Source organism: Gymnodraco acuticeps, unplaced genomic scaffold, assembly GCF_902827175.1.
Source record: "Gymnodraco acuticeps unplaced genomic scaffold, fGymAcu1.1, whole genome shotgun sequence".
Taxonomy (NCBI): domain Eukaryota; kingdom Metazoa; phylum Chordata; class Actinopteri; order Perciformes; family Bathydraconidae; genus Gymnodraco; species Gymnodraco acuticeps.
The window spans coordinates 12501-39081 of NW_022991123.1; the positions used below are offsets into that span (position 1 = coordinate 12501).

The 26581-nt window shown below is 45.2% G+C and overlaps 1 protein-coding gene across 2 annotated transcripts in view; it reads right to left on the reverse strand.

Annotated features, from left to right (window-relative positions):
- Positions 1–6138: 6138 nt before the first annotated feature.
- Positions 6139–26581, reverse strand: part of LOC117560252 (ribosomal protein S6 kinase beta-2-like) — a 28943-nt gene continuing 8500 nt past the window's right edge. Inside the window, exons 4-15 of one of the 2 annotated variants that reach the window (XM_034237108.1) lie at positions 19304–19372; positions 19027–19174; positions 18826–18883; positions 18593–18693; positions 17954–18044; positions 17530–17620; positions 16606–16713; positions 15986–16048; positions 14256–14333; positions 13988–14095; positions 13215–13327; positions 6139–9095 (exon numbers count right to left, since the gene is read on the reverse strand). In XM_034237108.1, the coding sequence (XP_034092999.1) occupies positions 8918–9095; positions 13215–13327; positions 13988–14095; positions 14256–14333; positions 15986–16048; positions 16606–16713; positions 17530–17620; positions 17954–18044; positions 18593–18693; positions 18826–18883; positions 19027–19174; positions 19304–19372 (1206 nt within the window). In that variant the 3' untranslated portion in view covers positions 6139–8917. The remainder of the gene's footprint in view (positions 9096–13214; positions 13328–13987; positions 14096–14255; positions 14334–15985; positions 16049–16605; positions 16714–17529; positions 17621–17953; positions 18045–18592; positions 18694–18825; positions 18884–19026; positions 19175–19303; positions 19373–26581) is intronic. The other variant, XM_034237107.1, reaches the window with a different exon arrangement.

Sequence of the window (26581 nt, forward strand, 5' to 3'; positions counted from 1 at the left end):
AAAACACTACAGCATTTCAGAAAACACCACAGCATTTCAGAAAACGCCGCAGTATTTCAGAAAACACCACAGCATTTCACAAAACACTACAGCATTTCAGAAAACGCCGCAGTATTTCAGAAAACGCCACAGCATTTCAGAAAACACAACAGCATTTCAGAAAACACCACAGCATTTCAGAAAACACAACAGCATTTCAGAAAACACCACAGCATTTCAGAAAACACAACAGCATTTCAGAAAACACCACAGCATTTCAGAAAACACCACAGCATTTCACATTGGACGGAAAGGGTATTCCTTTAGGGAGAACACTTCTTGTTTGTGATTGGACAGAGCCAGCCAGAGAAGCACTGCTGTGATTGGTTGTTTTTGCTGCCAGTCAAGAAATGACGCTTCGTGATTGGTCAACACCCGACAGCGAAATATGTCCCAACACATCAGCCGTTCGCACACACTCAGAGCTAACAGCTCCTCATATCTGTTCAGAAACTGGACAAAAGTTAAACATGTAGCCTACAAACCTCAGACTGTCTATGTCATGGCGAATACAGTTGCTACTTTATTTATGTCTGTATGACGTTGTTGTGAGTGTTAGTTTAGCCTGGTGGATCCGATTCCATTCAGAAAACACGCATTTTAAAAGCTTTTCGCATGCCGTCTTATCTGCAGACTTGTCAAAGCGTTAATTCATGGTTTTTACTAACCGTTATCAGTATGTAGTTACTTCGGCATCACTTTGAAACGTGTATTACAATTAAATCACGGTCAAATATGTTAATTTTATTGTAGTTGATTTACATGGAGATACGCCTCGCCCCCTCTCCAGCGCCTCTTGTTTGAATGACAGGGGCAAACACAGCTGACAGCCGCGGTGAAACTCGAGCGATTAGAGCGATGCGAATATTGGGTGGTCTACCATAGTATTTACATGGAGATAAGCCCCTTAAAAACCATGAATTAATAAAGCATTAATTCTGTGTTTACTCCTGTTATTCAAACAAGACGCTGGAGAGGGGGCGGGCCGTATCTCCATGTAAATCCTATCGGAATCGGATCGATCAGGCTAAACTAACCTGTAGCTGCTCCGTCCACACTAGGGTTGCCAACCGTCCCGTATTAGCCGGGACGTCCCGTATTTGAGCCAAAAGGGGCGTGTCCCGTACGGGACATTGTTTGTCCCGGATTCCCGGTAAAGGGAACAAAAATATATATATTTCTGTTTGCGCGCAATGCAGTGTGTCTGGCTGCGTGCCTGTGTGTTTGTGTGCTGTATGCGAAGGGCGCTAGGACCGCTCAGTTGACAGGGCAGGCACAATGCTCGCACGTGTGTGTGTGTGTGTGTGTGTGTGTGTGTGTGTGTGTGTGTGTGTGTGTGTGTGTGTGTGTGGTGTGTGTGTGTGTGTGTGTGTGTGGTGTGTGTGTGTGTGTGTGTGTGTGTGTGTGTGTGTGTGTGTGTGTGTGTGTGTGTGTGTGTGTGTGTGTGTGTGTGTGTGTGTGTGAGATTTTCGCGGGCGCAGCATCATTGTTTGTGTGTGGCATGTCAACCTGTTCAGTTGTGCGGGAAAATGAGCGCTGCCGGTGGAGGTGATAATGACAGAGGAGAAGAGAGAGAGGATGTGGTTCTGGGCCCTGGCCCTTCTAAAAAGAAAAGACTTGTGTCTTACAACACACAGTGGGAAGAAAAATACAGTTGGGGTAAAGCCCGTGAGTGGAGATCTGTCTCGGGTCTTCTGCACCTTGTGTCGGAGGGAGTTTTCAATAGGTCACGGTGGAGAAAACGACCTGAAACAGCATGCTGGCACAGAACTGCACAAGCGAGCAACAATGGTTGGTTGAAGGATAACATTAAGTCTAATAATGATGTACCGTGCATGTTCACATGTATACTTTGCATTACTTAATACAATTTTTCAAATATTTTAGTTTTTAACATTTTGGACAAAATAGCCAATTGTACATCGAGGTGCCCAGATGTCCCTAGTGCCCACCTATCCGATTTGAACATGCTGATGTACAATGTGATGTAGTAGCCTAATGCAGGTGTAAGACCATTGTGTTTGTATTGTGTTATAGGTATGCATAGTTTTCTATGCATTTTGAGGGTTTTGGGGGGTTTGACCCCCAAAAACATTTTCGAACCCTAGGGGCTGGCTCCCCCAAAATAATTAAATAACATAACCCTAACCTAACCCTAAAACCGAAATAAAGTAACACAAAAAAGTAACTAAATCCGCCAGAAACCCGAAAATCTTCGCGCGCGCGCACGCTGGGACACATACATGTGTCCCGTTTTTCCATTTCTGGAAGTTGGCAACCCTAGTCCACACTCACAACAACGTCATACATACAGACATAAATAAAGCAGCGACTGTATTCACCATGACATAGACAGTCTGTGTTTTGTATATGTTTAACTTTTGTCCAGTTTCTGAACAGATATGAGGTGCTGTGAGCTCTGAGTGTGTGCTAACAGCTAACGGCTGATGTGTTGGGCCAATCACGCAGCGTCATTTCTTGACTGGCAGCAAAAACAACCAATCACAGCAGTGCTTCTATGGCTGGCTCTGTCCAATCACAAACAAGAAGTGTTCTCCCTAAGGAATACCCTTTCCGTCCAATGTGAAATGCTGTGGTGTTTTGTGAAATGCTGTTGTGTTTTGTGAAATGCTGTTGTGTTTTGTGAAATGCTGTTGTGTTTTCTGAAATGCTGTAGCGTTTTCTGAAATGCTGTTGTGTTTTCTGAAATGCTGTTGTGTTTTCTGAAATGCTGTGGTGTTTTGTGAAATGCTGTTGTGTTTTGTGAAATGCTGTTGTGTTTTGTGAAATGCTGTTGTGTTTTGTGAAATGCTGTAGCGTTTTCTGAAATGCTGTTGCGTTTTCTGAAATGCTGTGGTGTCTTGCACTTCAGGGCCACCGTAGAATTTGAATTAAAACAGTTTAATTAGACCCTCCAGAAAAACGCGGGCAAAAATCCTTGATTATGCGGGCTAAAATCCTTGATTATGCGATCAAACATGCAGGGTTTTATGTGATTTTAAGCGGTGACATTGCGGGAAGTTGCGAAATATGCGGAAAGTTGCGAAATATGCGGAAAAAATAAATATTGGGATGTCTTATTTATTTATTCTCTCTCACACACAACCTGCCACTAACGTTAAACCCCTTTACTATTCAATTAAACACATTCAATGTTTATTTATTGTAAAAGTAATTGGGCTATTTTAATCACACTCTCACACACACTCACACACACACACACACACACACACACACACACACACATCTCCGCCTCGTTCTGTTTTCATTTACTTGTTCGTTATCTGACCAGCTTCAATCTTGTAGGCTTCTCACCTCGTTTCTTGTAGCCCTCGAAAGGGTTTTGGAGGTTGATGCCTCGGTGAACGTGAGTTGTTTGGCTTTCTTGTCCGCAGCAGCAGAAAGCATTTTCGAATGTTTGAATGAATCAAAGTGGGTCGTCACCGTCGATGTTCTCTTATGCTCCAACACACAGTTGCACGGGGTGCAGAATAGTTTCCCCCCACTTTCGTGCAAGACATCAGGGTACTGCTTTGCCCGGTCTTTAGCAGAAATGTTCGTCGGTAAATGAGATGGATTACATTTTTTCATCTTGGTGTTTTCTCTCTCGTGTGAGCTCCACGCGTTCACTCTACGGTGTTGTTTACCTTCTGTGATGCGCGAGCTGATGACGTCGCGTTATCATCATCACTTCACGTCAAGACGAGTTAACTTTTTTTTTTCTCAACTTTGTGTGGAAAAATGCGGGGATTATGCGGCCTTTTGATAAATATGCGGCCTTTTAAAAATCTGCGCCATTTTGCTGATTATGCGGTAAATTCTGCGATGGCAGAATCGCGTTTTTCTGGTGGGTCTATTTAATGCGCTTTTAACAATCATCTACCCACGATTCAAGCTGCTTTCCTGGGTTACAAAGTGCTGTGAAGCAGCCTGTCCTCTGGGTGTATTCTGGGTGTGCATCACCCTGTATTTCTGCATAGGTGCCTGTGAGTGTGAGACCCTGCTAACAGCAGTGAACCTGCTGCCAGCATTACGAACATATTAATCAGGCGTTTTAACACTTTTTTCCATGAAAATTATTTTTATTCACTATCATGGGGCTATATAAATCAAATTCCGGGTAATTCGGAGCACAATTGTAGCTTTTACTATTTAAATGTATTTGTATTATATATTTTTGGCCTATAAAAGTGACATTTCTGGGTGACTGTCAGTTTATGGAGCTTAGCCCACAATTCCCGGAGGTTCCAGGTCGAATTTGGGAGCTCATAGGCGGCCTGCCATGCGCCCCCACCCGTGGAAAGAAGAAAAAACTAAAGAAAACGGTCAATTATATCTTAAAATAATCAAAAATGAAGTTTTAAAAAATTCTCGAAAAAACGACTAAGTGCCAACGGAGGAGGGGCTCAAAAAAGCTCAACCCTTCGGCGCTTCGGGCCTCCCCTCCTCCGTCAAAACAATTCGTTCATCATTTTCAAGCTACGATCTGCACCCATTTTTTGAGAGCACAAAAAAACGGCTGTGTCAGTTCATGGAGGAATGCATCCACTCCATGTGTGCTCTGGCTCGGATACAATTGTTGCATGGAGACCCCCCAGCATGGTTCTTACCAAACTTTAAGTTTTTGAACTGGTCTCTGGAGGAATGCAAGGGGAGTTGTCAGGGGACTCTACCCGCCTCATGAGACACTATTTTCGGATACATTTTATCCATTTTCACCCCTTTTCTATGGTTCTCCCAAAAGTTAACTCGGACTTTTTCTGACGCTGGAGGAATGTAAGGAGAGTTGTCAGGGGACTCCCTATGAGACACTATTTTCAGATACTTTTTTCCATTTTCACCCCTTTTCTATGGTTCTCCCAAAAGTTAACTCAGACTTTTTCTGACTCTGGAGGAATGTAAGGGGAGTTGTCAGGGAACTCTATCCGCCTTATGAGACACTATTTTTGGATACATTTCCTCACTTTCACCCCTTTTCTATGGTTCTCCAAAAAGTTAACTCAGACTTTTTCTGACTCTGGAGGAATGTAAGGGGAGTTGTCAGGGAACTCTATCCACCTTATGAGACACTATTTTCGGATACTTTTTTCCATTTTCAGCCCTTTTCTATGGTTCTCCAAAAAGTTAACTCAGACTTTTTCTGACTCTGGAGGAATTTAAGGAGAGTTGTCAGGGGACTCTTGCGGGCTCATGATGCACTATTTTCGGATACTTTTTTTCATTTTCAGCCCTTATCCATGGATGAATTGAAACTTGTTTTTTTTTACATTTTGGTCAATTTGACCCAGTTCTGGTACCGCATTGCCTGGAGGATAGGACCGAGAGATGACAGACTCTCTGGCCGCCTCACAAGACACTTTCTTTGCTTTACCCCGGTTCTATCACTCTTTCCTCCTTTGACCATAAAACGTGTTTCCTGCTGGGGTACTGCCTGGTTCCGGGGCACCCCAAACCCTCTCATGGTCGGGGCACCATGAATTGATGCATCGGACCCAATGTTGCCATCACCAGCCCCGCGTTGGTGCGGAGGTGGGACCATTTAACCAGGTGGTAACCCAAGTCCTCCCTTGGTCCGTGTACCAGGCATTGAAGCATCGGACCCATTGTTGCAATCACCGGTTGCGCTAATGCATATAAACAGAAAATTATTGAAATACAATTCACTGTGTCTGTTTTAGTAACTGCAAATGTCAAGAAGATTGGCAACTTGGAGTACAGACAAAAATAATAAAAACAGATATCCATATGCTTTTATCTTGCATAGCAAATAATGTAGCCGTAGTTAAAATTTCACCATAGAAACAGTGCACTGTGAGAGTTTCTGACACATTAGCATTAGTCATGTACCGTAGGCCTACAGACTGCATACAGTGGTAATGAAGGACGATATGAGGATATCATTTGTCAAACCTGTTTCCGCACACAGAAGCAGGAAAACAGGAATTTAGATTTTAGCGAGACCCAATGTGTTCAATATTACATACCTACATAGTATAAAATGAGTTAATCATATAAATTATACAGAAAAAACAAACTTCTATGACATTTTGAAACTAAATATCTTACTCACTTGAAAAATGCAAAAAATGTAGCTCATTGTTAGGAAATATTATTTATTTGTTGGTAATTTTTTGTCAGCATGTTAGCATGATATCAATGGTAACGTATCGTCCACACGGTTCTGTCGCATTGAAGCTTTTGCCGGTGAGCGTGTCTGGCGTGCGACCAACAACCAATCACATTAATCTCCCGCCCCGGACACACAAGCACAAAGTTTGATTGGCTAGCGCTTGTACTGGCATATGATTTGATTGGCTGGCGCTTCCGTCGACGCTTGAAAAGTAGAACCTTTCTCAAATTTAAGGGAAAGTGAAGCAACCGAACCACAATGCAGTTCGGCAAAGTGTGACCACCCCATTCAAAATGAATGGGAAGCATGCAACGGAACCGTGTGGACGATACGTAATACTTATATGCTGATGTTAAGAAGGTAGGCCTTAACCCTTAATGTATATCATGATTATCATCTTAGATTAGCATGCTAACGTTTGCCACCATCAAGTACATTCAGTAGAAATCAGAAGATCATGAAAATCATTTGGGTTTTATCTTCTGGGGAACAAACACTTTAATTTACAGTATTCACATGATTCTTTTTTCAAGATGTATTATTCATTGATGTAATATTGAACACTTTGGGTCTTTATGCTATTCAAGAGATACTTTACACCGGGAAAAAAAATCTTTATTCTCCAGTAAACACCAAAATACAGAGGGAACATGTTAAAGCTAATGCATGATTTAGCCAACAAATATAAGCATGTTACTCCCTTCACATCAATGTGTAAGTTGTTCAAACACAAGAACCTTTCCACCTCTTTAATACAAACAATACTTCTCCATTATGTCAAATCGTACATTACTGGATAGATGGTAATGATTTTAAAGCTGTATAGTTCATAGATTGTTTAACAAAGAATTTAACATTCACTTTATTTCCTTAACGTAATATAACATGATATATTGCACTTCTGAAGATAATTTTGTCTCAGTTGCCATAATAATTGGGTTAAAGAATCACGTAAGATTAAATGTTTTTATTTTCCTGTAACAAGACAGTGACATGGGTCAGGGTTGCTTTGATCTACGACGTCAAACTATGAGCCATTATACTAAAAACAGAAAAACTAAAATCACAATCCAGAGACTGAGGATTTTGGCATCATTGATTTCATAACCTGTTGACTTTGTAGTTTTTGTTTTGTTTTTTCGTATACTTTTACATGTAAAAATAGGTTTGTTTAGAAACGCAAAATACTTTTTATACATTATATTAGTTTCCTATGATGACAGCTTCTAACAGGCTGCCTTGAATGTACATTGTACTAATTATATTCAGGTTTGTGTTAATGTGAACACATGGTAATGTTTTAATTGTTATAAATGGGGCAGATTTTGATAAAAGAGTATAGGTCACAACCTATTTATTCACCCAAATTACTAAATAAAGTATAACCCTCTTGTCAAGTATAATTGAATATAGTATTTTTGTACAATATAACAGGATGTGTTCAAAGCTTTGGCAGTAGTCATGAAGATTCTGTTAAGAAAGCTCAGTGCAATGAGAAACACTGATGACTTGCAGCTTATTTTCACAAAGAAAAGCTCACTTAAGATCATTGGTAAATACTTTTTCCTTGTGCGATGCAGCCTTTAATTCAGTAGATTTCTATGGTATAATCCCACCCCAAACATATGAACAAATCAAACTACTTTAAGCCTGTGAGGTTAATTTTACTTGATAACCCGGTGGCTGAAGGTCCTTTTCGCAGTTCATTTCGACTCTAGTGAACTAATCAAAGGCTAATGTACAAATTAAACCGAAAGAGCTTTATGTAAAAGCTTGCCTTTACAGTGGTTGTTCTAGCATGTACATGAAGCACTTTTACCAATCTTTTACTTAACGCTCACTGCTCATGATAGATCGAGTGAAGTTGGTGAAGAAGAAACATTTGTTCCTCTTTTTTGAAAATATTGATATTATGTGATTGTTTCACGTGTGAACTATAAGTGCAGACATATGGATGCTGAAAATTAAAGAGGACATATTATGCTCATTTTGAGGTTCATATTTGTATTTTGTGGCTCTAGTATGACATGTTTACATGCTTTAATGTTCAAAAAGGTCTTTAGGCTTAAACCTTTTCTCATACTGCCTGTGCTGCAGCACCTCTTTTCACCCTCTGTCTGAAACAAGAGCCCAGTCTGCTCTGATTGGTTAGCTGGCCGGCTCTGTTGTGATTGGTCAACCAGTTAAAGATGTCCAGCCCCTCAGCCTATCTCGTCATAATTCATAGTGATGTCATTATGTTACAGACGCTAAAAAAAAGGAGTCCAATGGAGGCGTTTCAGGCAGGGGGGGAGAGAAACTCCCTCTGGAGGGAACTTTGGGATTTTTTCCTTTGCAGACCATCATGCACAAAAACCTATAAAACACTACAGGAAAATGAAACTCAAAAAAGCACAATAGGGCCTCTTTATAGCTTATTACAATACTGTAACCACCTGAGACAAATCAAAGTAAAAGCATTACAATTCCACGTTGATCCAGTGAAGTGAAGTAATCTCCCTCTAGATAACAAACAGAACAGAAACCATCATAATACCTAATCTGTTTCATAAATGAATGCGAGAGAAAAGCAGTAAAAATAATTTAAACTTTCCACTTTTGATTTTGTCTTTTTAAGGAACCTTTAACTTGAATCACACCAAATACAAATCAGTAAACCAGCACAAAAAAAAACTGCCCATTTACTATGAAAATGTTTAATCTGACCAAGGATTTGAATCGCAGGCTGGCTGTTTGAAAGATTTCTCCTCATCTCCGGTGTCCCTTCTGCTTCTTGTTTCTTGCAGGAGTCCGGATCGGCTGACTGGCCCCTCCGTTTTCCAGTGAGGCATGACCTGAAGCTGCTGGAGGTGAGGTGGGGGGGAAAACATCCGGCTCCCTGTCCATGCTGGTCTTGAAAGGTCCCGCTGAGGAACATTTCATAGGACTGAAAGAAACGGAAAAGAAAAAGACAGAGAACTCATAAGAAACATAAGTTGTTCAAAAAGAAAGGTAAATGAAGCTCAGCGCAAGTTCTTTCAGGAAGACTGGTATACATTCAGTACGCAGCTGCTTATAATCAGCTCATCTCGGGCGTTGTCTTTATTACATTCACCTCATTCTCCAGCAGCCAATCACTGTGCTGCAACCAAACTTTAAAATGGTTCTCCTCTCTCCTGCAGTCAGCTGTGATTTCAGGTTGTCATGCTGCCGCAGTGCAGCTCCACTATTGTAAACACCTCTCGGATATTATCGTAATCATTCATTGCATCGATCATTCATCATTCATTTTTTGGGTTTTCTCTTTCCTAATAGGCTTCTCCTCCCCTAAATCATCACAGCATGATGGGGTCTAATCTTCAACATATATATTTCCCCTCGTTCACACGGCAATACATATGTTTTACACTAGCGAACTAAGTTCTGATTAATTAAATCTGCCCAAGCACTTCAGGAAGTACATCTCTTACACTCTCTTTCAATGTCTACCCTGTCAGCGTCGTCAGACAATACAAGCGAACAGTAGTTCATTCATGCAAACATGATCATTATAGAAGTCAGGGAACTTCTTCCTCAGCTAATGTCCAGTAGAGTCGGGTGAGTCTGATTCATCCGGATTATTAACCCGGATCCTAGTATGACCTGCGAGTGACGAGTCTCCCCTCTCTAACCCGAGTCCTTGAGTCCCACACCGGGATGCACAAATTAAACTATTATTGTGTCACTTGCTCCTCTTCCTATAACATGTAAATAATTTTTCAGTGTACCCCAGTCATCTGCCTAGCTTCAGCAGTAGGATAGCTGCAGAAGTGTTGTTCGATTCAGGGGATGCAGATCAGTGAACTTCCGCAGACTGTAACCGTAGCAGATTCAGAGATTCAGACTCATCATTCCAGTCTTCCATTGGCATTACCGGTACTGCCCTCTCCTGGTTTAAATCCTATCTCTCTGACAGACATCAATTCATCTCCATTAACAACTCCAAATCCCCCACAGCCCCCGTCAATCATGGCTTCCCTCAGGGTTCTGTACTTGGTCCCCTTCTGTTCATCATCTACATCCTCCCAATTGGACAAATCCTCCGTCAACACCAACTCCAGTTCCACTGTTATGCTGATGACAAGCAGCTCTACCTCTCAACAAAATCAATTTCTCCAACCACACACTCTCAGCTCAGCACCTGCCTCACTGACATTACAATTTGGATGCAAAACAATTTTCTAAAACTTAACTGTGACAAATCGGAACTTATAATCATTGGCCCAAACTCACTTACCCGCTCAACCCAAGATTTGTCTCTTACCATCGATGGCTCCATTGTCAACCCCTCCACTCACATCGGTAACCTTGCCATCATCCTCGACTCCACCCTCACTTTCCTCCCTCACGTCAACCAGGTCACAAAAAACGCATTCTTCCATTTAAAGAACATCGCCCGCATTAGACCGCTGCTGAAACTCTGATCCATGCCTTTATAACATCCCGACTGGATTACTGCAACAGCATACTTTTTGGATCACCTGCATTCACACTAAAAAAACTTCAATATGTCCAAAACTCAGCTGCCCGCTTGCTCACCTCCACCCAACGCTCCGACCACATCACCCCTATCCTCCATGACCTCCACTGGCTCCCCATCAAACACTGCATTGACTTTAAAATATTACTTTTCACTTTCAAAGCCCTCAACAACCTTGCCCCCCGCCTACCTCTGTGACCTCATCCAACGACACAACCCCACCCGTCGCCTCAGGTCTGCTGAAGCTAACCTACTGCAGCCCATCAGGACAAAGCTCCGGACCTGGGGTGACAGGGCCTTCGCAGCAGCCTCCCCCACACTCTGGAACTCCCTCCCCAGCCACGTCAGATCCGCCAACACTCTCACATCATTCAAACAATCCCTCAAAACTCACCTTTTCACTCTTGCCTTCAACTCCTAATCAACTAACCCCTTGCCCTTATTCCTCCTAGCTTAGCACTTTCTACTTTTGTTGTTATTTTGTTTTACTTGCTTGTAAGCGCTTTGAGCACCAGGAAAAGCGCTTTATAAATGTAATGTATTATTATTATTGTTATTATACACGAGTCAACAGCAGACTCAGATTCGCAATCCTGACTGGATCAGGTTACTTCCATCACTGTGCTAACATAGCAGACTCTGAATCAACGATACCAACTAATGACTTGAGCGACGAGTGAGTCAGTGGAACTCACAGACACAGATTCGGTGAGCGGACCGAATGAGTGGATTACTCCACACAGGGCGGAACAGCAAACTTGTCGGGTGGTCTCGTCATGGTTTTCAGACCCAGTGAGCGTCAGCTGTTCGTGATAACGCATTCTGTACACAGATCATTCGACGACTTCTCAGTCAAGTCTAAGAAGCAAATACTGCAATTAACAAGCATTAAGACATAAACATCGTTAGATCATGTCTGCGTAGCGGAGGTTAATGTAACGCTGGTTTAATATGCTCGTGAAATGCAATCCAAAATTACAAAATACACAAACAGTGGACTGCCGCCCTCACTAGTTGCTCTACATGTACGTTTTAAGTTGGATACTATGAGCCCTGTCTCACCGGTAGGATCCTACGCTTGGCGATGCAGACTCATATGACTCAAAGGTCTCGTATGATCCGGATCTCTTCAATGACTAACTCAGAAAACCTTGAGTCAGTAAAATGATCCAGATTTGCATCTCCATGTCCAGCAGCCTTCATACCGGCTGCAGTTCAAGCTCCTTATTTTTATTATTTCTATACTTTCTGCCTCTCACTGCATAAGTCTCTGTCTAACTCTCAATTAATTCTTTCATCACATGTATTTGCCATCACGTAGGTAAGGTCCTACGTTCATTTACAAGGCTTGTTCCACTCTGGTAAAACAACTGGCTCACCTTACTATTTCGACGGGTTCACCTTTCCTAGCATCTCCTCCCCTCTTTTAATCATCGAGTCACATGGGGTCTAATCACAAGTATTAAGATAGTTATACTCCGGAGGAGAGAGCGAAGGATCAATCATGTCTCAGCAGAATCCACGCTGTGCTGGTCTATGGTGATCTGATTTATATGAATGCACCTGCCCCACTGTGATGGCGGCATCTAACTTGTTCAGGTAATGACCTGAACAAGTTAGATCCCGCCATCACAGTGCACCGAGATTTGTTACTAATTGTAAAGCACTTACTCATCACCGTACCCCGTTGCCAGGGCAGGTTTGCCTTCACTACGTACGGAGGCTCAGTCATTGGCACATGTTCATCTATAAAGCCACGTCGGGTAACTCCCATCTTATATCTGCTCTCTGATCACACAGAGAGTTGCAGGTAAGCTATTGCCTGATATCACATGATGTGATTTCGTTAGATGTGCCAGTGCAAGGACTGACTTAGGCTCGAAAGCTTTACGTGCGCAGCTCCTCTTGCTTGTAACAGTCTCAAAGATTGAAACTGAACAATTTGGTCCACTGCATGTTTTAAGCTTGGATAGGTGCAATGCTATTTCATACTGTTGGTACTCGTCAATGTCGATAGGTATGTAAATGTAGCCCTGTAAATATGATGCTTGATGTCCTTGTTTTCTGTCGTTCATGTTTTCATGTCGTAACCTACTTGCTGCAGGTCTCCCTTGGAAAAGAGATCGATGATCTCAATGGGACCACCTGGTTAAATAAAGGTTTGAGATTAAATTAATGCCACCTGGTAAGTTAAGATCCTTCATCAAGTGGCCCGATCTCCTTACATTTCATTCATTTTCCTCCTTTTTGGGGGTTCCCTATATGCTCACGGTTGCATTTCCCCCTTTAGATATACGATTTCAGGATCGGGGTCTAATCGCCAAAGACTTAACATTTATCATATGACATGTGTCAATAAATGTTCTTGAAACAAAATGAAGTCTCTTCTGATTGAAATAAAGTTATTAATCATCTTTATGACAACAAAAATATACTTTTGATATATATATATATATATATATATATATATATATATATATATATATATATATGTGTGTGTGTGTGTGTGTGTGTGTGTGTGTGTGTGTGTGTGTGTGTGTGTGTTACCTGATGGGTGTGCGTGGGCTGCTGTTGTGTCTGCGTACAGGGTGCGTTCGGGGTTCAAATGAGAAGCCTTCTTTTAGACTCTCTAGGACAGATGGAGCCACATAGGTGAAACCCTGATGGGAAAGGATCATTGATATTAGATGGATAAAGCTACAATGTCATTGGATTTCTCATTAAAACAGGTGTTTTTTGTAATGCAATACTAAAAAAGGAGGACTGTCGTGCACTGCAGTATGCAGTGACTAATGTAAGATTGAGAGGGCAAGAGAAAGAGTGAGCATTTTACCACTACTCAAAGTAAAGTTTTTTTTTGTTTACCTGTTTGTCTTAGGAAGCCTAAAATAAGGTCTGTGGTCAACACAAGCCTGAGAAAGTTTCAAGTTTTATTCTACGACATAAAATATAAAAAATGACATAAAAATATCCGAAGGTTCTATGCCTCGTAAAAACTGAGTTTGTTAACAAGTGACTAAATGAGACTACTGAATGTCATGACACCAACACGAGACCACCTTTAGCTCGGCGGCCATGCAACATTGACGTTTATAGCCTAACGTTAACTTTTTACATCTGCCCATTGCATTTGCACTTTAAAAATCAAAAAGTGGGATTATTATGTGGAGATTATCCTGTTAAACAAAACAAGTAATATCATATCAATCCCATTGCTTTTTGTCAAGGGAGCCCTTGAGAAGCTAACTTCTGGGTTGGCCTAAAAAAGAAAAATCATCACTGCACCCCTCTTAATGAATCCATAAGAAAATAAATCTCACAGCAAAGGCGAGCTCTGCACTGTGACTAAGTGTTGTGTCGTCAGGACTGTCCACTGGGGTCTGTCGGGTGAATATCGTGTCAAACTGGCTCACGTCCTCGTCTGACTGCTACAGGGACACAGGAAAACAGATGTCGCCACAAAGCTAGATAGACAATAAATGTATTTAATAAGATTATTGTACAATGACTACATTTAATCTAGTAGCACTGAATACCAAGCATAATATTAATTGAACAAGCTATTTAAAAACATAATGGATCACTTACCAGCTGTGGCTTGTAAGGCGGCTCTACGGTCTTATTCAGCAGGTCATCCCAGTTGATATGCCTGAAGAACGGATGCTTCTGCAGCGGAACAAAAGGGAAAACCTATCAATCTTTTCTTGGGCAACCTATATATCTGAGATGAAGATGAATACCTGAACCGTGAATTGTGAGTCAATGTCTCATTTGTGTATAAGCTCTGGTTGGGCAGCATTTCAATCATCATTAGGTGCTTTCACACCGGAGTACTTTTCCCCCCGAACTAGGCCGATAGGGGGGGAGATTTGGTTTCATTACATTACATTACATTGCATTTAGCTGACGCTTTTATCCAAAGCGACTTATAATAAGTGCGTTAGACCAACAAAATACAAACTTGAAGAAAACAGAATCATATAAGTACATCAGGTTTCATAGAGCAAAAACATTTCAAGTGCTACTCAACTGGCTTTAGATAAGCCAGTCCTTTATCAGTATATAAGTGCTTTGTTAATAGTTCTATCGCTCGAAGTGGAGTCGAAAGAGATGAGTTTTCAGTCTGCGCCGGAAGGTGTGTAAGCTATCTGCTGTCCTGATGTCAATGGGGAGCTCATTCTACCATTTAGGAGCCAGGACAGCAAACCCACGTGTTTTTGCCGATGGGAACTTGGGTCCCCTTCGCAGCGAGGGTGCAGCAAGCCGTTTGGTTGATGCAGAGCGGAGTGCACGTGCTGGGGTGTACGGTTTAACCATGTCCTGGATGTACGAAGGGCCAGATCCATTCGCAGCATGGTAAGCAAGTACCATTGTCTTGAAGTGGATTCTAGCAGTTATCGGAAGCCCGTGCAGGGAGCGGAGGAGCGGAGTGGTGTGGGAGAATTTAGGAAGGTTGAAGACCAAACGAGCCGCTGCATTCTGGGTGAGCTGCAGAGGTCGGATGGCACATGCAGGTAGACCAGCCAGGAGGGAGTTACAGTAGTCTAGGCGTGAGATGATGAGAGCCTGGACCAGAACCTGCGTCGCTTTCTGAGTCAGCTGGGGACGTATCTTCCTGATGTTGTAAAGCGTGTATCTGCAGCAACGGGTTGTAGCAGCGATGTTTGCAGTGAAGGACAGGTTGTTATCTAGGGTCACACCCAGATTCCTTGCAGTCTGAGTCGGGGAAACAACTGAGGTGCCGATGTTGATTGTTAGGTCAAGAGTGGGACAATCTTTTCACACCAAAAAGGATCTGGAACTAGTCCCTAGTTCGCGCGAACCTTTTCATCCCCAGATAGTCCCTGCTAGCGAGGTAGTACTTTCCTGAGGAGGAAAAATGGTTCATGGGTGTGGGTGTGCAACACTAACCATTTCTGATTGGCTGGGCGAATTGCAAACCATGCCCCGTAAAACTCCGAAAAGTTTTGTGAACCCAAAGCAGAAGAAGAAGAAGTGACGTCAGGCTTAATTTGCCTAATCCGCCCTCAGGGACTTATTCCGGTGAGAACGCGATCTACTAGGACAGTTCCAGGGACTAAACAAGTACCGGCTAAGTACTTGGTGTGAAAGCGGCTATTGATATCAGGGAGGTGCATCTATGACAAGCATATTGTGTATGTGATTCATGCCTTGCCTTTACTCAATGATACTTTGAGTTTTAAATCAGCAACTCTCCAGAATATTTTAGGTGCCTTTACGCATAGATTTGGTGTATTTTGGCAATATGCATGTGATCAATATTGAGTATGCGTGAATACATTCCTGCAATGAGGTACCTGGATATCGGCACAGTCTTCTTTACTGGAGCCAAGTCTTTGGGCTGCACTCTTCTTCAACAACTGAGAAGAAAAAGAGTTGCAAAGTCACTTTAAAGATTGATGATTGTGCACAATAATACCTACGTTTTTAAATAATCAATCGTTTATTTTTCAGAATTCATACCAGGAAAATAACAATTACGACAGAGGAACAGATAGGTGACATAATTTGTGTTTAATTTAACTGATCTAAATGTGCAACCTTGCCAAAGCACCCAAGCCCATTCAAACTCAACCACATCTCAAAATTGCTCTCTTTAACACCCTTTTTCTAAATAGCAATGGGCAAATGTTCAATGAATATGTAACTAACAATAATCTGGACTTTCATTGTATCACTTAATCTTGGCAAAAAAAATACAGTAATATTTTTCACTCAACCAGACCAGAGAAACATAGCTGGAAAAACCACGCCAACATGAGAGCGGTGGTGGAAATCTACATCTTCCGCCCCCCCTGTTTCCGGCCCCATCCCTCCTTCTGTAGTTGGCGATTTCAACATCCGCGTTGACTCAACTGACACTTGGACAGATCCTTCATTTTCATTGTCATGCTGTATCTTTTTGTGTTTTACTGACCTTCTTGATGAGGTCCCTGGCATCGATGGTCAGGTATGGAGGCAGATTGATTTTACACTTTAGGATCTTATCCATGGTCTTCTTCCTGTTTTCAGCTGTAAATGGAGGCTGTTGGAGAATCACAGGGACAGTATTCACTAAAGAAGATCAAAACGAATGCTTTCTCTAGTCTATAATTAGCAATCACAGCAACAATAAAAAGGATCACTAATAAATAAGTTATATCTCTTTTCTATCAGTTACTCTTTCTCCAAATAATATAGTTACCCTTAGGCCAGGGGTGTCAAACTCAATTTAATCGCGGGCCACATCAGCATTATGGCTGCACTCAAAGGGCCGGTTGTAACTTTAAGACCATATAAAAATACATATATAAATATATATATATATATATATATATATAAAATAATGTATTATATGACATTATTGCCTCTGCATTGGATTATTATCAGATAGAGTAATAACTTCATAATTAACTACGTCTGAAAGCAGAAGTCTGGGGCAAATAATTGCAAGTCTCTTCAGTGAGAATGTCACAAAATGATTTAAAAAGAAAAGCCAAATTCTGGAAAAAAAGTCAAAATCAAAAAAAAGAAATTACATTTAAAAAAAGAGTCTAATTCTCAGAAAAAGGCATATTTACAAGAAATAAAGTCAAATTCTGAGAAAAAAAGTCTAATTTGAGATGCATTGTGGGACATGTAGTTCATGGGCAACGTGCTTCTATAAATCATCATGTAACCATATAATAAACATATAATATTCTTTGCAAGCTCTTGTGGGGCCACAGGAAATGAACTTGAGTTTGACACCTCTGCCTTAGGCAATTCTAAAGCTAGTTGGTTTAAACTATTACAGCGCATTACCGTCTCCAGACACAGATTTTTCGTAAAAAGAGTATTTTCTCTCACAGATGTAGCTTACCGATCCGGTCATCATATCGTACATCAGGGCTCCGAGACTCCACCAGTCTACAGCTCTGTTGTGACCCGACCTGGTCAGGATCTCTGGAGCCCTGAAAATATACACAGAACAAACAGAAAGTAAATAAGTAATCAGAGTTACAAATATGTGAGGATATGTGTGATATGGGCAGAATCAAGGTAAATAGTTTGAATGACTCAAAAACATAGTGATTAACAATTATACAAATTAAAGTTGCATTTGAGTTTGTATGGATGTAACAAACTCTTGTATCCTATAAATGATGATGCGCATTACACATTTAACAGATGGCGAAGCGATTGTAGGAGCATCCAGTGGAATATAAAGATTTTAAAAATCTAGGGAGTAAGAGAGTGGCAGTGTGTGTGTGTGACCTGTAGATGCATGTTTATGTGTTACCCACATGTACTCTATGGTGCCACAGAAGGTGTGTGTGACGGTTCCATCATGAATGGATTCCTTACAGAGGCCAAAGTCAGTTAGCTTGATGTGTCCTAAAAAAGAAAATAACACATATTATAGTAAACCTATCCATGACAAATAGGTACCTTTTTTTCTTTTTTACTTGTTATCAATAATGGGGACATGACTCTATCGTAAAAGTATCTCTCAACAATGACGCAAAGGGGAACAAGAAACAAAACAAACAAACCACATTAATTAGGGTGTTAAGGTACATTTTTGTCAAATATAAGAGGTATTCTTTGAGGGACATACACATTTGAGGTCACACTTCAGACCCTGAAGGTCAGAATCTGGTTTAAAATCTATTTTTCCACTTAAAAAATACCAATACCACTTGCAAACACTTAAGTCTGTATTTTCTAATACATAAGCTTTATCCATTATAATTCAGCTTTAAATTCAGTTAGGTCATATCTTATTTATTGAACTTTTAAAATTCAGTCATTCAGTTTGTACCCAAAAAAATGACGGATGACACATGAATTAAGAAACCCCAAAATATCTGCACCTCCACCTGCATTTTATAGACAGTTAATGTTTTACATGATCATAAGTATTTCCAAGTTGTGTGTGTTACCTTGGTGATTAAGCATGATGTTTTCAGGTTTGAGGTCTCGGTAAATGATCCCGTTAGAGTGAAGGTGACCCAGAGCCAATGTGATCTCTCCTAGATAGAAACTACACACAGACATACATTAGTTTAAAACAACGCATCAGTATCATGCTTAAGCAATAAAAGAAAGTAGAATATTTGCAACTTGGTTTTCAAGATTGTGTGCAAGCGATTCCCCCGAGAATATGTCTCCTTACCAAGCAGTGTCCTCCATGAAGATTCCCTCCTTCTCTAGCTGCATGAACAGCTCCCCTCCTGATGATAAACAGTAAAGATGGGTTAGTGGCATTAGATAATTTTCTTTCCATTCTATTGCAGGTGTAAGGAATATCTTTAGGTGTCATATAAGAGCTAACATTAGACTCTATCATAGCTTTCTACCCCCCACATCCACTTACCACTCAGACACTCGAGTATGAGGTAGAGTTTTCCTCCAGTCTGGAAGGCGTAGAGCAGATCCACGATGAACGGGTGTCTCACGGTCTCCAGGATCTCCCGCTCTGCTCGTGTATGGGCTGTGTCTTTTGCATTACACACTATCTTCGCCTAATTTGTTTTACAAGTGAGCACAATGCCATGAAAAAGAAGGAGAGATGTAAAGAGGGTGACCTCTTTGTGTACTGTTTGTCCTACGTTTTGTGTTTAAGGGGAGAGATGTGGGCTGGGACAAAGTACCTTTTTCAGGACCTTCATAGCAAATATGTTCCCAGTCTGAGCACCTTGAACCTTCCTCACCTGGAAAACCTGAAAAAGAGACACTTCGTTTTAATATTGGGATCATCAATACAAGGAGAAATTCTAGTGAAACGTAAAAAATGAAGTAGTGTGTATAGTTACACATTACTCAGTGCGTTTAGACACACACACACCATTTTTCAGGCTCCGGATATTCGGAAGTAATCAGCAGTGAATCGCTTTAACACGTGTATTTCTGTTTCTTCACGGCATTCATTTTGTTATTCTACAGTATTGTTGTTTTATAGTTATTTGTTAATGTAACCCAATTTGTGTTCTTTGAAATTGAAAAGGATATTGCATTGTGTTTGTTCGTTGCAGTTGTATATGTCTTAAGTGTAATTTGGCTTGGCTTCCTATTTTTTATGGACATGCTTTTATTTTGAAGGAGAGTTAGCGCTGTTGACAGGAAGTTCTTGTTGCTATGGGGAGATTAACGGAGATCTACATATAAAGACGGAGAAAGTAAACGATAACGTTTATGGTTAAGTGTTAGCTTCCCCGAAGAGGCACAAGCTCTTACGTTGATATTGGAGATTTCAATAAATTCAATCAAAAACGAATAACGAAATTGAAATCCAAATAGTACTCCAACGAACGAATATTCGGATACGGATACAACACACTAGGGCAGGGGTCGGCAACAGGCGGACCGCGGTCCGGATCCGGACCCGGAGCTATAATCAATACATTAATAGGGGATTTTTCGGTGCCTCCCGCTTTTTTAACGCTGAATTGGGTGACTTGCGTAATTCGTGGAGAACCGAAGAGTTTTCATTTTGGGGGTGGGGGGGAGGGAGTCCGTCCGTCAGTCCGACTGACGGAAAACTTCTCACTTCAAAAAAGAAGAAGAAATCTAGACCGCAAAAATAATTAAACAAGCGAGTACCTGTTTTTCCTGGCCAAGGACAGGTTCCTTGAACACAACACGAGCGTAACGTGTCTTCACGTGGTATATGTCTCGTCTGAAAGGAGTGCTGAGCACCGGAACGCCGCTCCAGCCCTTAACATATTGCAATACCCATAACGAGCCGTACACATGCCGCAGTGTTGGCGTGGCTGTGTCTTTAGTTGTAAGCACAGTGGCGATCTGTTGCTATTAGCATCTGGTTAGCTAGCTATGCTAACGAATTTAAAGAGCTTTTCTACAACCAGGTGGAAGAGAGCTATCTCCTGAGAGGCTCAAATAACCTCAGCTCAGTGAGGTTAAGGCACACCTTGATATGATCATTATAGTTATTAATGAGACTAAATGAAAAACAGGTATAAAATACTATATGACAGTAACAAAAAAGTTGTTAACAATAACAAGAATAGAGTTTAAAATGGGAGAGATTTGTAAAATATCCAAAAAGAAAAATATGCTTACAGTTCTGTTTCATATGGGTGTTGAGAGATGTATCCATAGATCAATAGTTACGGCTGTAACTACGGTTCTATGAGTCCCGGATGACCGCCAGAGGCGGTGCTTTAGCACTGGATGTGTCCATCGCGCGCATGCGCAGCTCGAGTACCAATACCAACAAAGTCACCTGTGACCAACGTGACACCGGCTATATCAGCCGGTGTCGTCAGTGGATCTGTTCCCAGAATCTTCTCGCGAGCACACAAGAATTCTGAGTGACAGGATACTCTGGCGGTCATCCGGGACTCATAGAACCGTAGTTACAGCCGTAACTATCGTTCTATTTCGTCCCTACTGACCGCCAGAGGCGGTGCTTTAGCACTGGATGACCTATACCAACCATGTCATGAAGAATCCAAGCACTTACTCACCTAGCTGGAAGCAGCGGAGCTTGGCAACAGGACCACACCCAGAGGGTGAGGAGTGGCGACATTGACTCGGTAGAACCTGGAGAATGTGCCAGAAGACGCCCATGATGCCGCGGCAAAGATGGTCTCCAGGGGCACCCCTCTTAGGGCAGCCCACGATGTTGAGATGCTTCTTGTAGAGTGGCATCTCACCCCTGATGGCAGGGGGCGGCCACTGGCCCCATAGGCATGTGTGATGGTATCAACCACCCAGTGGGACAGCCGTTGCTTAGAGAGAGCACGACCCTTCTTAGTGCCGCCATGGCAAACGAAGAGCTGCTCTGACTGCCGTATACCGGCTGTAGCATCAATATACGCCCTCAGGGCACGCACAGGGCACAGCAACTCAGGTGTGCCGCTCTCCTGTGGAATGTTAAAGCGTGCCAGCTGGATAGGCCGATTGGAGTGGGCTAGTGGAAGCACCTTGGGCAGGAACGCCACATTCGGCCAGAGGGTAACGCCCGAGTCATCGGAGTTCCACCTCAGGCATGTACTGCTTACGGAGAGGGCATGAAGCTCTCCGACTCGCTTCCCTGAGGTTACGGCAAGCAGAAATGCTGCCTTCAGGGACAGCCACTTAAGCCCGACCTGGGCCAGGGGCTCGAAGGGCGGAGATGATAGGGCATTCAGCACTAGGGGCAGGTCCCAAGCCGGGGCCCTTGGGGTGTTAGGGGGACGCTGCCGTAGAGCCCCTCTTAGAAAGAGGGACACCAACCTGTGGCGCCCCACTGTGGCGCCATCGACTCCGACATGTCGGGCAGAGATCGCAGCCATATACACCTTCAAAGTGGAGTGAGAACGTCCACTCTCCAGAAGGGACTGCAGGAACTCCAAAATGGTGGCCACGGAGCAATGCCCCGGATTCTCAGCCTTACTCACACACCAGTGGGAGAAGAACTTCCATTTGCACTCATACTGTGCCCGAGTGGATGGAGCTCTGGCATTCAGGATAGTTTTCCTGACTGATGCCGTGACGCCGCTCAACAGTGGGTTGGGCCCTGCAGAGGCCAAACCCAGAGCTGAAGGCGGTGAGAGTCGGGACGCCAGATCTGACCCTTGAGCTGTGACAGAAGGTCCTTCCTGTCGGGGAGACGCCAAGGTGGGCTGCAGCAGAGACTGCGCAGCAGTGGGAACCAGACTCTCCCCGGCCAGCGGGGGGCGACCAGAAGGAGCCTGTGCCCCTGAGTAAGGACCCTCTGTAGCGTCTGCAGTATCAGAGGCAGCGGCGGGAAGGCATACAGGAGAGTGTCCGGCCAGTCGTGCGCCAGGGCATCCTGACCCAACGGGCTGGTCACCTCCGTCCAGGAGAACCAGAGGGGGCAGTGCCTCGACTCTTCTGAGGCAAAGAGGTCCACCTCGGCCCTGCCGAAAAGGCTCCAAATTGTCTCCACCACCTCTGGGTTAAGCCTCCACTCCCCCGGTGGAGGCTTGCGCCGTGAGAGGAAATCTGCGACCTGATTCAGGTCTCCTGGCAGAAAGACTGCCTGCAGACTGGCGAGGCGGGGGAGCGCCCAAGACAAGAGGCTCTGTGAAACACGGAGCAGCTGTGTGGACCTGGTGCCCCCCTGGTGGTTGATTTGGGCAACGGCGGACATGTTGTCCGAACGAATGAGCACATGCCTGCCCGCCAGTTGGGGTAAAAAGTGCATGAGTGCGAGCAACACAGCCCGCAGCTCCAGCACATTGATATGGTGTGCACCTTCCTGGGCAGACCACTGCCCCTGCACAGTCCTGCCCTGCCACACCGCACCCCACCCCGAGAGACATGCATCCACAGTGACCGTTTCCCGGCGGGATGGGATGGCGCCCATAGGCACACCCATCAGAAGATAGGCCCTGTCCCTCCAGCAGAGAGTGGAGGCACCGCTGAGACACCCTGACTCTCTTGTGCCTGTGCCGCTTGGCGTCCAAGCGAAAGTTGTTCAGCCACATCTGCATGGGGCGCAGTGATAGCATGCCCAAGGGCACAACGGCTGAGGCAGCTGTCAGTCTGCCTAAGAGCCGGAGGAACTGGATGTAAGGCACCCTCTTGCCCAGTCTGAAGATGCGAAGATGGTGGGAAATGTCGTCCACACCACGAGGTGTCAAGTAGGCCCTCATGGCGACCGAGTCTAGGACCATCCCCAGGTAAGTGACCTGTTGGGAAGGGTCCAGGCAACTCTTCCCGGCGTTCACTGTTAGGCCCAACCGGGCTACATGGGATGAGAGGCGCGCCGTATCCTGGGCCACTTGGGCCCGGGACGGCGCGCAAACCAGCCAGTCGTCCAGATATGGCAGGACCTTCATGCCCTGTGCCTGCAGGGGAGCGAGCGCTGCCGCTACAACCCTGGTGAACACCCTTGGAGAGAGGGAGAGACCAAAGGGAAGCACCCGGAACTGATAATGTCGGCCCTGAAAGGCGAACCTCAAGGACTTCCGGTGATGGGATGCAATTGGCACGTGGAAGTAGGCGTCCTTCAAGTCCACGGTTGTGAACCACTCCCCCTGTGTGACAACACGAAGGGTGTCTGCTGTGGTTAGCATATGGAAGGGCAGTACCCTTAAGAATCTGTTGATTCCTCTGAGGTCCAGAACTGGACGGAATCCGCCAACTTTCTTGCTCACAAGAAAGTACGCCGAGTAGAACCCCCCGCCCTGAAGCAGGGGGTCCACTGGCTCGATTGCGCCCTTGGCCAAGAGGACGGACAACTCTTGGGCCAGAGCTAAGGCCTTCGCCGGGTCGTTGACAACTGTCATACTGACCCGGCCGAAGGCTAGGGGCCGGCGTCGGAACTGCAATTCGTAGCTCTGAGTTAGGGTGGAAATCACCCAAGGGTCGGAAGTACAGGCAGCCCAGTAGCTGAGCTGCTGCTGGGAAAAACAGCCGACGACCGGCCTCGGGACTTCAGGGCCTAGCCCCCCGGCCCCTGGGGCCCCCTGGGGGGCGCCGGTAAGGCTCTGAAGCATGAGGCCGCCTGGAAGCCAGGCGTCCTGGGGCACGAAAGCCATCGGCCGGTTGAGTGGGCCGCTGGGACCTCTGCAGACCACCCCTGTAAGCCGGTGGCTGAGTGCGGCTGCTAGAGCGGCCCCTGGGCCTGCTGGGAGTGGCCACGGGTCTGCGAAGACCCGAGAGCTGCTGCCTGGTCTGCCTAGCTTGGGCAGCGCGCTCCAGCGCCTCCAGGGCAGCTGACCCAAACAGCTCCCCTGGCACGACTGGCACGCTACGGAGGACTCTCCTACATGTCTCCGTCAGTGGTGACTGAGCCAGCCAAACCTGGCGACGAGTCTGTACCAGAAAGGACATAACTCGTCCCAATTCCCTAGTCATTAGGGCAAAGGCCTGCAGTGATGCATCACTGAGGCCCAGCAAAGAAGGCTCGGCCGGAGCCTGCTGCAGCGAGGCGGAGACGGCCAGCATTAGATGGGAGAGGGAGTTCCCGATACGACCCATGCGTGCTGCTGCGTCATAGGCCCTACAGAGCAGGCCATCTGTGACCCTGCACTGAGGCTGAGGGCACCTGACCACAGGCCTTAGAGCCTCGTCAGGAGCCAGAATCAGGGAGGCGATGGCAGGCTCAATGGGTGGCATGCCACCCAGCCCCAGCCTCGCCGGGTCCTGCATGGCAGCCAAGGTCCGGGCATCGGAGCCAGCGTGGCCGAGAGCCCTGGTGTTCCTCCAGCATGCCTGGAGCTCCCTTAGGTACTCCTCTGAAGGAGGAACGGTGAGGGGGACAGGGGCTGGGCTACGCCTGAAGAAGGCACTAGCCTGAACTAAGTCGGCCTGCGGAACCGGAATCTGCAGGTGCGCCAGGGCCGTACGAATAATGGCCGCCATGGAGTCGTCATCCACGCCCTGCCGAGACCCCTGAGCAGAGGAGAGGGAAGCCTCCTCGAGCGGGACCTCGTCCTCCGTCTCTTCATTGAAGAGGTTAGCCGAAGCCGCTAGCGACAAGGCATCCTCATACAGAGGTGCGGCAACTGAAGGAGGGGCGGCAACCGAAGGAGGGGCAGGCGGCACACTAGCAGCACCTATACCGGGCCCTGGCTGAAGGGCCAAGAGGAGCGACTTTATTGTGTCCATGTCGGTAGCCAGCTGATCCACTTTAGAGGACAGCCTGTTTCTAGTCCTCCTATTGGGGGGGGTGCACCCATGGCCATCGCTCCCTCAAGTCGCCGGGGACGGCCGAACTGATCTGGAGGAGGATGTGACCAAGAGAGGTGTCCGTTGGCTGCCGCCAGCTGTTCCACCTCAGTGAGTCTAGCCATTCTGAGTGCCCGGGGCATGCAACTACAGTTCATGCAGGCCCCTACCGTGAGAGCCTCCCTTAGATGCTCGAGGCCGAGGCAAGAGGGGCAGCGGTCATGGCCGTCCTCGGGCTCAAGAGAAGCCATACAGGCGCTACATGCATGAGCCATTCTGTAGGTAGCCAGACGCAGCGTAGCCGGGAGTGGGTGCGGGAACACAGCCTTCACCAGCTACCTGCTTCACAGAAAGAGTAGAGCCGCGCCGCTACTCGCCAAACAGAAAGAGGGATGTAAGTATACCCACGTTACCGGCAGAGGGAGCGGGAGCGAGAGCACTGCCTTCACCTAGCTGGGTTAATAAATAAGGCAGTTTACCAGGAGCGGGGGCGAGAACACTGCCTTCACTGGTTGAGCTAGAGGCGAGTGCCAGATGCAGCGTAACCGGGAGTGGGTGCGGGAACACAGCCTTCACCAGCTACCTGCTTAACGGAAACCGGGCAATTTAGCGTCTACCAGGAGCGGGGGCGAGAACACTGCCTTCACTGGTTAATTTAAGACAAATGCCAGATGCAGCGTAACCGGGAGCGGGTGCGGGAACACAGCCTTCACCAGCTACCTGCTCAACGGAATAAACGAGGCAGTTTAGCATCTACCAGGAGCGGGGGCGAGAACACTGCCTTCACTGGTTAATTTAAGACAAATGCCCGATGCAGCGTAACCGGGAGCGGGTGCGGGAACACAGCCTTCACCAGCTACCTGCTCAACGGAATAAACAAGGTAGTTTGGCATCTACCAGGAGCGGGGGCGAGAGCAGTACCTTCACTGGTTAAATTAAAGACGAATGCCTACCTGCTGAACGGGAAGAGTAGAGCGGTGCTGCTACTCGCCGAACAAACAAAGGGGATGTAGCTACACCCCAAATCAAGAAGCTTTACACAAGCTAAGACCGGAAACTGGCTTCTAAAGAAAAAAACAGCACGGGAAACTCCGGTGCTTAACACGGCGTCAGCCGAGTGGCTGCAGCGCTACTGCTAACTAGCTCAATGCTAATGAAGTTCGCAGAATAAGTACAAAAGCACAGCAAGGGCAACTCCTGGGAGAGGGAGCGGAAACACCTCCGTCACCATAAAAGTTGAAGCCCAAAAAGCAAAACAGACAGTAACGGGACAACTAGGCTGGGAG